The sequence below is a fragment of the Lynx canadensis genome, chromosome A2 (assembly GCF_007474595.2).
Source record: "Lynx canadensis isolate LIC74 chromosome A2, mLynCan4.pri.v2, whole genome shotgun sequence".
NCBI classification, from domain to species: domain Eukaryota; kingdom Metazoa; phylum Chordata; class Mammalia; order Carnivora; family Felidae; genus Lynx; species Lynx canadensis.
In genome coordinates, this window is record NC_044304.2 from 120,368,308 (window position 1) to 120,380,870 (window position 12,563).

Sequence of the window (12,563 nt, forward strand, 5' to 3'; positions counted from 1 at the left end):
CAGTGCTTCAGTTCAAGTTCAAAATCAACAAAAGAACTGGTGGTGTAGTCTGAAAGTTGTCAGAAAGAGCTCTCTCTTACTCAAAGGAGGTGGGGGGGGGGTCTGCCTTTTAGTTCTAGTCAGTCAACTGATTGGATGGAGCCCACCCACATTAGGGAGGGCGATCTGCTTTCCTCAGTCTACCGATTTAAATGTTACCCTCACCCAAAAACACCCTCACAGAAACACCAGCCTACTCTTTGATCAGATACCTGGGCACTCCATGGCCCAATCAAGTTGACACATAAGATGAATCATCATGCCTGAATGAACCAATATAACCATTTTGGTTTATTTAACGTGCCACCTTTTCAGTTCCAACTTGAGGACTGGGAGGGTATCCGGAGGAGAATAAAATCTTCGGATACAGGGAACCAGCTTAGATACTTTTTGTCTCTCTGCAACTGGCATCGATGGAAGTAGGAAGCAAATGCATTCACCTATGATCACCTATGATACCGCCTCTTCCTGTCCAAGATGAAGGTTTCACTTTCATATATTCATAACACATAAGAAGTGGAGGGTTTTTTTTTTCCCCAAAGCAATTTTTTTTAGCTGTGGCGTGAAGTATTTCTCTGGCATAAATATCACCCTTCAACCCCATCTGAGCTGAAAATCCCATTTCTAATCTTCTTTCTGATTGAGAAATGATAGAGTGGATTTGCTGGCAAACATCTGCCTCACTGACAGCTGGCTGCTCTAGAGGGAGTGGCCCTAAAGTAAGTGCCTAGTGTTTATGCTTATTCATCGAGAAATGTATTTTTAAAATCATAATGCGGACAAAATTGAAAGACGATTCGCCCCATGTTGATTAAGAAATTTTTGTGCTAATGTTAGATTTTATTCTATTTTCTCACATCAAGAGGGCTATGGTTACATGATCTTATGAAAGATCTTGGCAAGAATTTGATTCTCTTTTCCTTGCCACCAGAGACAGTCCCAGCAAAATCGTGGAGCGACATTAACCCTTGCTGGTCCCCATGGACCCTTTTGACATTATAATCCTATCTTTCCTATCGGTGATTCCAAACTTTAGCAGCACATTGAAACCACCTGGAACTTTCAAAAATACTAATGTTTGCGGGGGCGCCTGGGTGGCTCAGTCGGTTAAACCCCCGACGCTTGGTTTCAGTTCAGGTCATGATCTCAAGGTTCGTGGGTTCAAGTCCCACATCAGGCTCTGTGCTGACAGTGGGGAACCTGCTTGGGATTCTCTCTCTCTCTCCCTCCCTCCCTCCCTCCCTCTCTCTCTCTCTCTCTCTCAAAATAAATAAACTTAAAAATAAACAAAATAAAACACTGATGTTTGTTTCCTACCCACAGGGATTCTGATTGGCTTGTTCTGTGGTGCATTCTAGGCACTGGGATTTCTAAAAAGCCTTCTGGGTGGTTCTGCTGTGCACCCAGAGTTGTGAGCCATGCCCTAGGCGATTTGTTACTCAAAGCGTGGTGAAGTATCACCCACATCACCTGGGAGCTTGTTAGAAATGCAGGATTTGGGGCCTGTCCCACACCTGCTGAATCTGAATCTGGTTTTTTAATTTATTTCTGTATTTTTTTATATATTTATGTATGTATGTACTTATATTTTAGGGAGAGAGAGCACGAGTAGGGAGAGGGGCAGTAGGGGAGAGAGAGAGAGAGAGAGAGAGAGAATCTTAAGCAGTCTCCACACTCAGCATGGAGCCCGAGGTGGCGCTCAGTCCCATGACACTGGGATCGTGACCTGAGCCAAAACTAAGAGTTGGATGCTTGACTGACTGAGCCACCCAGGGGCCCCATGAATCTGTATTTTATAAGACCCCCAGGTAGCCTGTAAAAATATTCAAGGTTGCATACCACTGTTCTTTGTGTTGGTTTTTCCCTTGGTTTTAAAATCAGCTTTTGGGAATCAGGAAACTTATTCAGGTGAAAATAATTATTTAGTTGAATGTCTTAGGTCCCCTCAAAATTGATCGATTAGAACATGTGTCCCTAGCACTGTTTAAATCAAAGAAGTGAAAGTTCTAATTTTGGAACTTCCAGCATCTGGAAGCTGGATAGGAGGGAGTTTTTGTTTGTTTGTTTGTTTTAAAGTTTATTTATTTATTTTTGAGAGAGGGGGAGGGAATCCCAAGCAAGCTCTGCACTGTCAGCGCGGAACCTGATGTGGGGCTCGAATGAGCTGAATACAAGAGTCAGACGCTTAGAAATCAAGGGTTGGATGCTTAACCGACTGAGCCACCCAGGCGCCCCTGGGACGGAGTTTTTGATCAGGGAACATTCTTGGTTTCCTTGGGCAAACACCCTCTTATTCTCCCTAACACTATGCCTGTCACTGCCCAGGGTCAGAACACAAGTCCTGCAAAGCCTCCAGAGTCTGGCTTGCCCAAAGATTTGTTTTAGGCAAGGAAAATGACAATGTCCTTCCGGGTTCAAATAGAAAACCATGAATGTTTAAAGCAAAGAAGATGTATCTTAAAAGACTTCATTTCTCTCCCAAGTGAAGGCTCAAACAGGAAAGTATTTACTGAAAAAGCAAAAAGTAATTTCAAACTCAAACTACTGGGTAATTTTGTTTTGGCATGTTCTGAAAAGTATCAGCCAAAGCTGGGTTCAAATTAATGCCTGTCTCCTTGATAGATTATTTACCCTCTCTCATTTTGGTTTTCTTCACTAAAGGGGGAATGATAATACCTACCACCAGGGTTATGGCACATTTTGATTAAGATGTAACACGAGTTTTTTGGCCTCAGTTTCCCCAAAGGAAAACGGAGACCGTGATTCCCACTTCAGGCTGGTTGTGAATAGATGATAAGGCATACAGAGTGCTGAGCATGGTCCTGGCACGTGGTAAGTGGTTATTATGTGGCAGGTGATTTTTCTGTATCGCTCGCGGTAGGGAACATGCGGAGAGGGGTAAGGTAATGGCAGTATTAGCAAATCATCAAATGTTGGTTTTCTTCCCTTTATCACACAGGGGCCAGATGTGGCAGACAGATGAAGTAACCTGCCTGTCTCTCACTGTACCATACTTTCATATTCCATCAGGATTCTTATCCAAAGGTGCTGGTGGGGAAATGCCCCCACGGGAGACATTACCGTTTTGTGTGGGGTGTGTGTATGTGTGTGGTACGTGTGCATATATGTGTATGTATGGGGGGGCGGTGAGAGGGAGTGAGAAAGAGAGAGAGGACCTGAATGTACTTTCTTATAGGACACGCTCTACTCCCTGGGGGTTCTGAAACATTCTACCCTAGCAACATCCACTCATTCCTCAGGAACTGCTATAGTTAAAAAGTACGTGTTGCACATTAATATTATTTACTACGTTCATACGCTGTCCTTTACCTAAAGATGAGGCATTACTGGGGTGCCTGGGTGGCTCAGTCGGTTGAGCATCTGACTTTGGCTTGGGTCATGATCTCATGGTCCTTGAGTTCCAGCCCCACATCGGGCTCACTGCTGTCAGCGCAGAGCCTGCTTGGGATCCTCTGTCCCCCTCATTCTCTGCCCCCCTCCCAGTTGCTTTCACATGTGCTCTCTCTCTCAAAAAAAAAAAAAAGAGGCACTATCATCTCCATTTTAACAGATAAGTAGACTAAGAAAGAGGAAAAACCAAGTTCCCTGTCCAACCTCACTAGCGGTGTGTGGCAGAATCAGGATTTGAGCTGGATTTATCTCCAAAGCCCAGGCCTCTCTGTCTTCATATACACTCACACAAGTGATATAACACAGGAGTGGTAGGTAGAGATGGAAGTTACTTTTGCATCAGATCATTATTCTCCCAGCCTGCTCTGGAATAGTAGGTGTAAGCACAGCATGTTGTGCTCAGAACTCCTAACTGGGCTTCTATACAGCAGACGCTCTATTACACCTATTATTTCATTTGGCCCGCACAAATTCTCTGGAGTATTATTACCCTGTTTCAGAGATCGGGAAACTAAGATTCAGTAGCGGGCTCAAGATCACAGAGCTAATAAGTGAGGAACTAGGATGGAATGGGGTCTGTCTGACTCCGTAGATACGCACGGTACTTTTCCAGAATCACTTCTTCATGCCTCATTTTACAAACCAATGTGGAATATTTGCAAAAGGCTAAAATGTGTTTCCTAACGCCGGAAGACTGACCCAGATATAGTGTCTTTTAGCTTTCCTCCAATGCCCACTTACTCTCCCTCCTTAAGAAAATTAAAGAGATTTTTCTGCTTTGTTATCAAATCTATAACTGCCACAGGGAAAGAAATGAAAACATTGATTCAGAACTTTTTCTGGCGGTGGGGCGGGGGGTTGGTGAGGGTGAAGGCACAGAACATTCAGAATATCTGCTTGGTTCTCTGAGCCGACAAGCTAACCCCGTGGATGAAAATATGCCAGTTATCTAGTCGACTTTGAGGCTTGGGTTTGGAGGTTTTATTTTATTTTTTTTAATCTGCTGAAAGTAAAGTGGATGCCAGCATGGATAATACCCATACTTCCCAATTAGAGATCATCTCTATAGCTTGAAACGTTGTCCCAGTAGAAATAGAAACGCCCAGGAAGAGGTGGAGGGGATCCTACTATAGGATAGCCCAGGGCAAGGATGCAGTTTTCTGCCCAGGGCCTAGTATACTCCCTGACACATACTGAGTGCTCAATAAACATTACTGAACGAATCAATGAATGCATAAATGCATGGACAGTTAGCAGGGAATAAATGCATTGGATACTTTTATGAAAGCAAGTGTTGATAGTGAAAGCATAAAGCCACAGACACTCCCAGACAACGTGAGAAACAAGTTCACTGCACTCTTTGGCCCAGAGGAGACTTGGGGCACTGTTCACTTTAGTTTATCCTAGATTTCTCTTATGACATTGAAGGCAGAGAAGATTTTTGCAATCGCAAATGTCAAGAGAACAAAGCCAGAGGATCCAACATGCAGAAGAAAACGTAGTCCGTGAGTTTCTGCGCTCCGTCGTGAGTTTCTAAACTGATTTTTCCCTTCAGAAAGAAAAGCTCCTGTTTCTGTCTCCATCTTTCAAGTCCAGAGGTTGTAGCTGATAGCACGACGCAGTGTGTGTGTGTGTGTGTGTGTGTGCGCGCGCGTGTGCACCACACATCTGATCCCCGCAAGTTAAGTGGCCAAATAGGAAACTCAGGGCCATACTCCAGGAGCCCTCTCCACTTCAGTGGAGAGCCAGGAACACCTGTGCTTGTGGCTTGTGTGTCGCCACTAGGGGTCCCCAAGCAGCAAGTGATGTGAACTGGGAATTGGGTAGCTGAGGCGGCCTTCCTTTGTCTGCACCCCAGGTGTGGACTCCTTTTGTTCAGAGGCCAGGCTGCTACCTGCAGCGTCTGAGCTGTCTGCAGGGTAACCCCGCCCCTGGCCTCCTGCACACCTCTTCTGAGAATAGGGAAGGTTTCTCAGCTTCTGCCTTTAGTTACGCTCGATGTTACCCCCGAAGAGCCAGTGTTTCCCTTTAACAGGACTAGGAATCTTTGTGGTAGAAACACAGCTTAAACTACAAAGGGAAATATTTCTCACTACAACAAAGAGTATATCGATGTTGGGAAATTGATAGCGAAAAGACCAATTTCCAGGGTACAGTAGAGTATTAGCCATAAAATATTTAAAGCTAGTTGACAAATAGCCCCACTATTCTTCCTGGAATGCCGGCCACTGGATTAATCTTGAAAGTGAGGAGTATTTCATTCTGTGCTTAGCACAGAGGAAGGGAATGACCTTCACAAAGAAACACCCCAGAGTGCCTGAATCATGGGAGCCCATCTCCAACCACAACGGCCACATTCACCCCGTGGTGTTTTCTTGTCTGCTTTTAAACTTCAAAGGAGAGCAGAGCAAAAATAAACAAATTACAACAACATAAGAGCTACTCTGTAAACAATAAATTATACCAGTTGAAACAGCCGGTGACTGGGGGTGGGGATTATAAATATTTGCTCCATTGGGGCACCTGGGTGGCTCAGTCAGTTAAGCGTCCGACTTCGGCTCAGGTCACGATCTCGTGGTTTGTGGGTTCCAGCCCCGTGTCCGGCTCTGTGCTGACAGCTCGGAGCCTGGAGCCTGCTTCGGATTCTGTGTCTCCTTCTCTCTCTGCCCCTCCCCCACTTGTGCTCTGTCTCTATCAAAAATAAATAAATGTACTGAAAGAAAAATTTTTAAACAAATGTTTGCTCCATCAAAATTTTACTCTTATATTCTCCTCATTTCAGTTTTTCTCATTCACAGCAAAACAGTGTCATTGCATGCCCATCGACTTCTTTTTGTGCTCCAGATGTGTTGCCTGTCATCTTGTTGCCTGGTGGTCAGAGCTACTGATGTGAAAAGTCATTGCTGAACATGAGAACCTTTCCTGGATTTCTTACTTCCTTAGTTTACTCCCTTATTCCAGAAATATCTCCTGAGCACCTACTGTGTGTAAAGAAAGCCTCATAGGGAATACAAAGGCTGGCCAGATAGGGATCCTGCCCCCGCCCCCCAGGCTCTTAATGGAGTAGGGAGATAAAATATGTTCCAAAATTACCATCAAAACAAACCAGAGCGTCTGGCAAGTGAGAGGTACAGGGGGAAGACTAGAGGAATTCAATAGAAGGAAAGCTGGATTCTGGCTTAGGGATCAGGGAAGATTCTCCAAGAAGGTGATTTCTACTACACCTTCAACAGTACGTAAAGATGCTCAGCAGGGAGGGCGCCGGAAAAGGTTAGTGCTGCCAGACCTGGGTGGTACTGGGCACAGTGAGAGGGGGTTGCACGTATGAAGGGAAGAACAGCACATACGTTTGGAGAGGGAAGATGGGAAGGCTTTCAATGCTAAATTAGCTTTCATGCTAACAAAACGGTCATTGTTAATCCTCGATAGGCCAAATTATAAATAAAATTTCTTTCGTTCCATGAGTCTTTTAATAGCTGAAGAAAGAAGGTAGACATATCTTTAAAAAATCCTGCTTTTCAAACAGACCTAAGATTTTTGCAGCACCAATATTCCCTTTTCCGGTGACAAATTGGCATTAGCTAGAATGAATGCCCACGAATGAATGAATGAATGAATGAATAAAATGTGTGAACTAATATCCTTATTGTTTCATTTGGAGAACGCTTTGGAAGGTCCACAATAGGTTCCTGAGCCTACTTCATGAGGGGGGGTTAGCATCTTATTTCAGCCACCTCCTCCTAACTTACTGATATTGTAAACATTTTTTTTTTTTTTTTTTGCAAGGAACAGCCAGCCTTTAGGCCCTCTGAATCTAAGAAAAGTGATAGTGAGCAATCATGCCTGCTGAGTTTTTCTCCATTTGTTGTGGCTTTAACAATCTAAATTATTGATCAACTTTCAGATTTTCATTCTGAACCTGGAGCTTTCCATTTGTTCTTCAAAATAATAGGCCTTGGAGTCATGGTCTGTCTCAGACCAACAAGCTAGGTTTCCCCAGTCATCCTGTTTTTATTCAGTAAACACGTTTGTGGGCCTTGCATCCTTCTTCTGGCCTCTGAACCCCGTGGAAAAAAGTTAGTCTCTGTTTTATTCTGCTTGTGTACAGCACAGGGTGGCCTTGGCCTGGTGCCTTCCCATCAAGTTCCCTTTTCCCCCTTTCATCTGTCAATTTGAGATACTAAAAGTAATCTATTTCACAGGGCCATGCTTTACTTTCCCTAACTAAGGACTGCAAAGTTCTGTGAAGGTTGGATGTTATCATCCAACTACCGAAATAGAACTTAACATCCTTTTGTGAGACTTCAGAGATGAATGATGACACCTGTTGCGTATTGCTCAATTTGGGACAAGCAAGACACAAACCTTGGGCTAACTATTAGACATTTCCCTGACAGAGCACATCACGGCTGATCAGTTATCTCCAGACGCAATGGAGAAAGCAGAAGTTGTTCAGATCATAGATCTGACCTTTCAAATGCACAATTTAAAGTCACTTACAGGGCGCAAACTGTATGCCAGGTACACTGTGGCTTTACACCTATCATGTCATTGAATCCCCAGAACACCCTATATTATCAGGATTCGGGCTGCCGGTGGAGGAACTGAGACTCGGTGAGTGCAGGTAATTTACTCCAGGTCACGTAACTAATAAATGGTGGAGCCATAGTATGAAATCATGTGCTGTCTTCCTTCTTCAAACTGACAGAGTGTCAACCCTACTAGGTGACACAGCCAGGTCAGTCCACCCGCCATCTAAAGATCTGGAGGGATCCATTGATTACTAGTTAAACAACTAGAGGTGCCTTTGATCAGAAGAACCTTGGGAAAACAGGAAGTCGGTTCTGATGGAGAGGTTAAGGTTGTGATGGACCATATACCCCTGAAGGACTCTCGGTTAGGCTGCTTGGGTCTCCTTAGAACAGGCAGGGATGTTCTAAATTCCATGCAGATGAGGGTCAGGAAGACTCCACGTGGCTGAGGAGGGCTCAGAAAACTGCATAAAAAAAAAAAAAAAAAAAAGCCTTATTGGGAAGACATACTGGGATGGCATCCTGAAGGGAATGAAAAAAAAAAAGTTTAAATCAACTAGAAAATGTGACATGAGTGCATATTATGATTATTCAACATTTATCATTCACTGTACATGGGGTGCGCGGTTGATGTGGGCCCCCTAGGACTGTCTGCTGTTCCTGTGTCACTCCTGATAATTTTTAAATTGACTATGTCCTTTTAACCATGTTTTTAAAAATTGAACTACCCCAATGCGAACACTTTCCACTTTGCTACATAATGAGAGTACTTTTCATTCCTTTAGTGTTTGCTTTTTCCTTTGATCTAACAATTTCTGCTCAAATTTCACAGTTTTCTGTTGCTTCAGGATTGAAAGAACCGATTACCCTGCTGGGAGCGTGAAACAGACTTAAAAAAAAATCTGTATGATATTTCCCCCTGGTGAAATTAATTTAGGCTTAAATACAGGGGGAAGGTACACACCTTGGGCTCACATCTCTTTCTCTCCCACACCTAAGCAATTCCTTATCCTGAAAGGGCACAGGCAGACCTGCTTCCAAGTCTTTTGTGAGGATCCTTCACCAGACGAAGTCAGAGAACCTCTTTCTCTTGACACCCGGCTTTGTGTGGGCCTGGTGACATATTTAGAACCTCTCTCTTTGAAGGGCAACCTCAAAAGCCCAACGGATCCGTTAGTCACTGTCCGTGGCTGGGGTACTTAAGTGCACCTGGCTTGGGCTTCCTAGGTGTTTTGAGGGTGTTCTAGGAAACACACCTTCTTGCAGGGCAGGGACCGTCATCAGCTCCGGAGTAACAAAGGACAATTTGGAGCGGGGTGGAAGGGGCGCTCCACAGCCGCTCTGGCATCCCAGGCCCCTTTTTACCTAACATCCGTGTCCTTAGTGACCTCGCCCTCGCCCTCCGTATCCCCCGCCCCGGCTGTCTTCGCCGCTCCCTAGCCTGGCCACGGACAACGAGCCCCACCACCTTCTCCCCACTCCCGGTTGCCTCCAAACCGTGGAGCCAGCGCGGCGCATCGCAGCCGCGCTCGCCCCGCGCCCCCCGGTGGCCTCCCCAGCACCTTGGGGTCCCGCGCCCCGGTCCCGCTCCCCCCCGCCCTGCAGTCCTCAGCCTCCTCCTCCAGCCCCAGTCGCAAGAGCTGTCAAGCCCGCGGCAGCTGAACCAGCCCCGGAGCTCCCGCGTCTCCTCTCCTTCCTTTGTGTGCGCGCGAGCGGAGTTGGGGCGGAGGGAGAAGGGGGAGGTCGCTCTGTCTGTCTGGCTCCTGCCGCCTTTGCCCGGGCTGCTCGAAGGGCCGCCGGGGAGGCGGGAGCCCAGGGGAGGGCGCAGGAGCTGGCAGGGCGCCCCCCGGCCGCCGGGGCGCGGTGGTCCCAGCCGCGCGCGAGCGTGCGCGGACCGCGGCTGGGGCTCCGCTGGAGGCGCGATTAGTCCGCTCGGGCCGCCCCTCGGATCTCCCTCCGCTCCTATCTACCCACCGACACCCAGAGAAGAGCGTGCAAAGGCGCCGAGAGGGACGGAAACCACAAATAAATAGCGGCGGCAGCAGCGCGTCATCTGGTGGAGCAGGAAGTGCAGGCAGAGTCCGGAGGCTGGTGCTTTCTGCGCGTCCCCAGGACTTTGCCATGGGCTGGGGGCCGCGAAGGCTGCGAGCGGCCGGGCGAGGGCAGCGGCGGCGGCGTCCGCACCGGGGCTGAGCCAGCAGCGACGCGCGGGGCGCGCGGAGATGGCAGCGTCCAGCAACTCCAGCCTGTCCGGCTCCTCGGTGTCCTCGGGTGAGTTTCAGCCCGTCGGACGCGGCTGGCGCGCTGGGTCTCTCGCCCCCCGCCCTGGGAGGGGTAGAGCCTACCTGTGGCCGTCCTGCCCCCTCTCTCGGAGTGAGGGCAGGCGTCCGGTGTGGCACTTGTTTGGTTTGCCGGCACCGCGGGCGCCCACAGCACCTCTGCGCCTGACATCTGACAGCGCAGAGGTGGGAGAGCGGTGGCGCCCTTAGTGTGCGAACGGGAGCCTTCTGGGGACTTGGGGAGCAGCAGGCGAGAAGCGAGACGAGCAGGGCAGGCTCGCACTTTCTGGCGCAGCTGGAATCTGGGCTAGCGGGGCGCGGGAGGTTTGGGTGACGCTGGGCGCCCCGGCTCGCCAGCGGCGCGGCGCCCGCCAGGCTGGTTGCCCAAACCCCAGACTGAGAGAGAAAACCCTCGCTCCTCGCAGACTTGATTTTCTTTGTTTGTTTCAGAAATTAGCTCCGTGGAGACACAAGCTTGGGGCATGGTTTGAGATAGAAGTAATGAGGGGATTCTGTCTTTCTGGTCCTGATTGAAGCGAGTTAGAGGAAGGGAGGTCGAGCCCAACCTCTGCCAATTTGCCGGTTTACAAGTGTGTGTGCGTGTGTGTGTGTGTGTGTACGATTTTCCTATGTGGCCTCTTGAACATTTTCTTATAATACTCTCTGTAATTTCACTTTCCAGGCATACATTTTGTTTTCAGGTGTGGCTGAGTAAAGGGAGGGCTCCTTTCAGCTTTTTTTATGGTTGATCAGCAGGTCTAATTGAAGAGAAAAAAAAAAACTGCTAATGAATCTGAAGGAATAAGAATCAACAGAACCAGATCCTCTGGTTTCTGTGTATGACAGATTTCTAATCAGAATGATGCATTAGGTAGCATTCTTCTACCTCTCTGGTCATTGAAAACTTTAATGACAAACCCCAAAGGCATAGCTGATAAGACGTTCAGTGTAGCGTGCAGTATTGAGGGGTCCAGAAGGTCTGGAAATGCTAAGGAAAATATTCAGTATGTTAATATCGTGTTAATTCCTATTGTGTGTCTTTTGTTACATTACTTAAAAATTAAACTCAGAGGAAGCAACACCTTGGTGGGGCCATTGAACAGCAAGCCGGTCATAAATCAGCCATATCTATGGGTGTGTAACTAATTTAACCATAAATGCAAGGTGAGTTTGACTACGGTGCGATCGTGATGTGGCACAAGGTGATCCCTTGAAAGCCATCTGTTATCTTTTTTGGCAGGTTTAGTTCCAGGGAAATGGCACTTCCTTTCTTCATCACTGCCAACTAATGAAAAGCACAGTGTTGTTAGGCATATGATATAGTTCAAGTTTCTGGTAGTAGCAGCCAATGGGGCAGAACAGTCATATCTTATTAAGAGCAGCAACAAGTTGACCGCTTGTGGTTTTAATTCTGAGAACTCAGCAAATACTATGGCGTATTTTTAGTACCCCCAAACCACTGCTGCTGCTTTTCAATTCATTTTGGTTGACTAACATTGAATTTAAAATACAGTGATGTTGGCTTACGATTAACAAGCATATGGTTATTCCTCTCAGAAACCCATCCACTAGGAAAGGAACGGGTGGGGGAGAGAGGAGGCAAGGGGAAAGAAGAAGAGACAAGGAGGCAGTATTCTCGCACGATTTACTGACGGCATAAGTTACAGATGTGTGGCACCTGGAAATTCAGCTGTTGGTGTAGCTGAAGAAACCTGATGAAGAAACTGAACTCAGCCTTAAGAAGGACACGTGGGTTTGAAGTCACACAGGAGCAGCTCTAGGTGGTGGTAATCGCCTTGCAGATTGGATGGAGATGCCTCTGATGGTTCTCCTTCCTGCTTTGGTTATCACTTTTTTAAATCCCAATGGGAACTGGGCAATTAGGTGGACACCGAAATGCAAAAAGTGAGCATGGATATATTCTTTGATGTGGATCAACCAGGCCCATGAGCTTCGATGGCTTAATACACCAGTTAGACACTTTGTCTTGAGAAATACCAGAAGCCCGAGTTCTCTTTTTAAGCACACTTACCATCGTGTGGCTCATGAATAATTCAGATGGTGCAAGCAATTCACACCTGTGAGAGGTGTGGGGCGTTAAAGAATAGAGCCTGTTTGTGGTGGCAGCTGTGTTCTCCCAGGCAAAGGCCAGAGTCTGAGAAAATAGGGCACTCTATCCCTGTATTAATTTTCGCAGAGGGCCTACTAGGTGCCAGGAAGTACATTATAAGCCTCAGCCGCGAGGAGACTAAGTGAGGAAGGCCATTTTAGGATTCCCTCTAGTGCTGAAGTTCTGGGATTA

The 12,563-nt window shown here is 47.0% G+C and overlaps 1 protein-coding gene across 1 annotated transcript in view; it reads left to right on the forward strand.

Annotated features, from left to right (window-relative positions):
• Positions 1 to 10,115: 10,115 nt before the first annotated feature.
• CHN2 (chimerin 2) overlaps positions 10,116 to 12,563 on the forward strand; it is a 300,935-nt gene continuing 298,487 nt past the window's right edge. Inside the window, exon 1 of the mRNA XM_030308162.1 lies at positions 10,116 to 10,253. Coding sequence (XP_030164022.1) covers positions 10,205 to 10,253 — 49 coding nt within the window. The 5' untranslated portion in view covers positions 10,116 to 10,204. The remainder of the gene's footprint in view (positions 10,254 to 12,563) is intronic.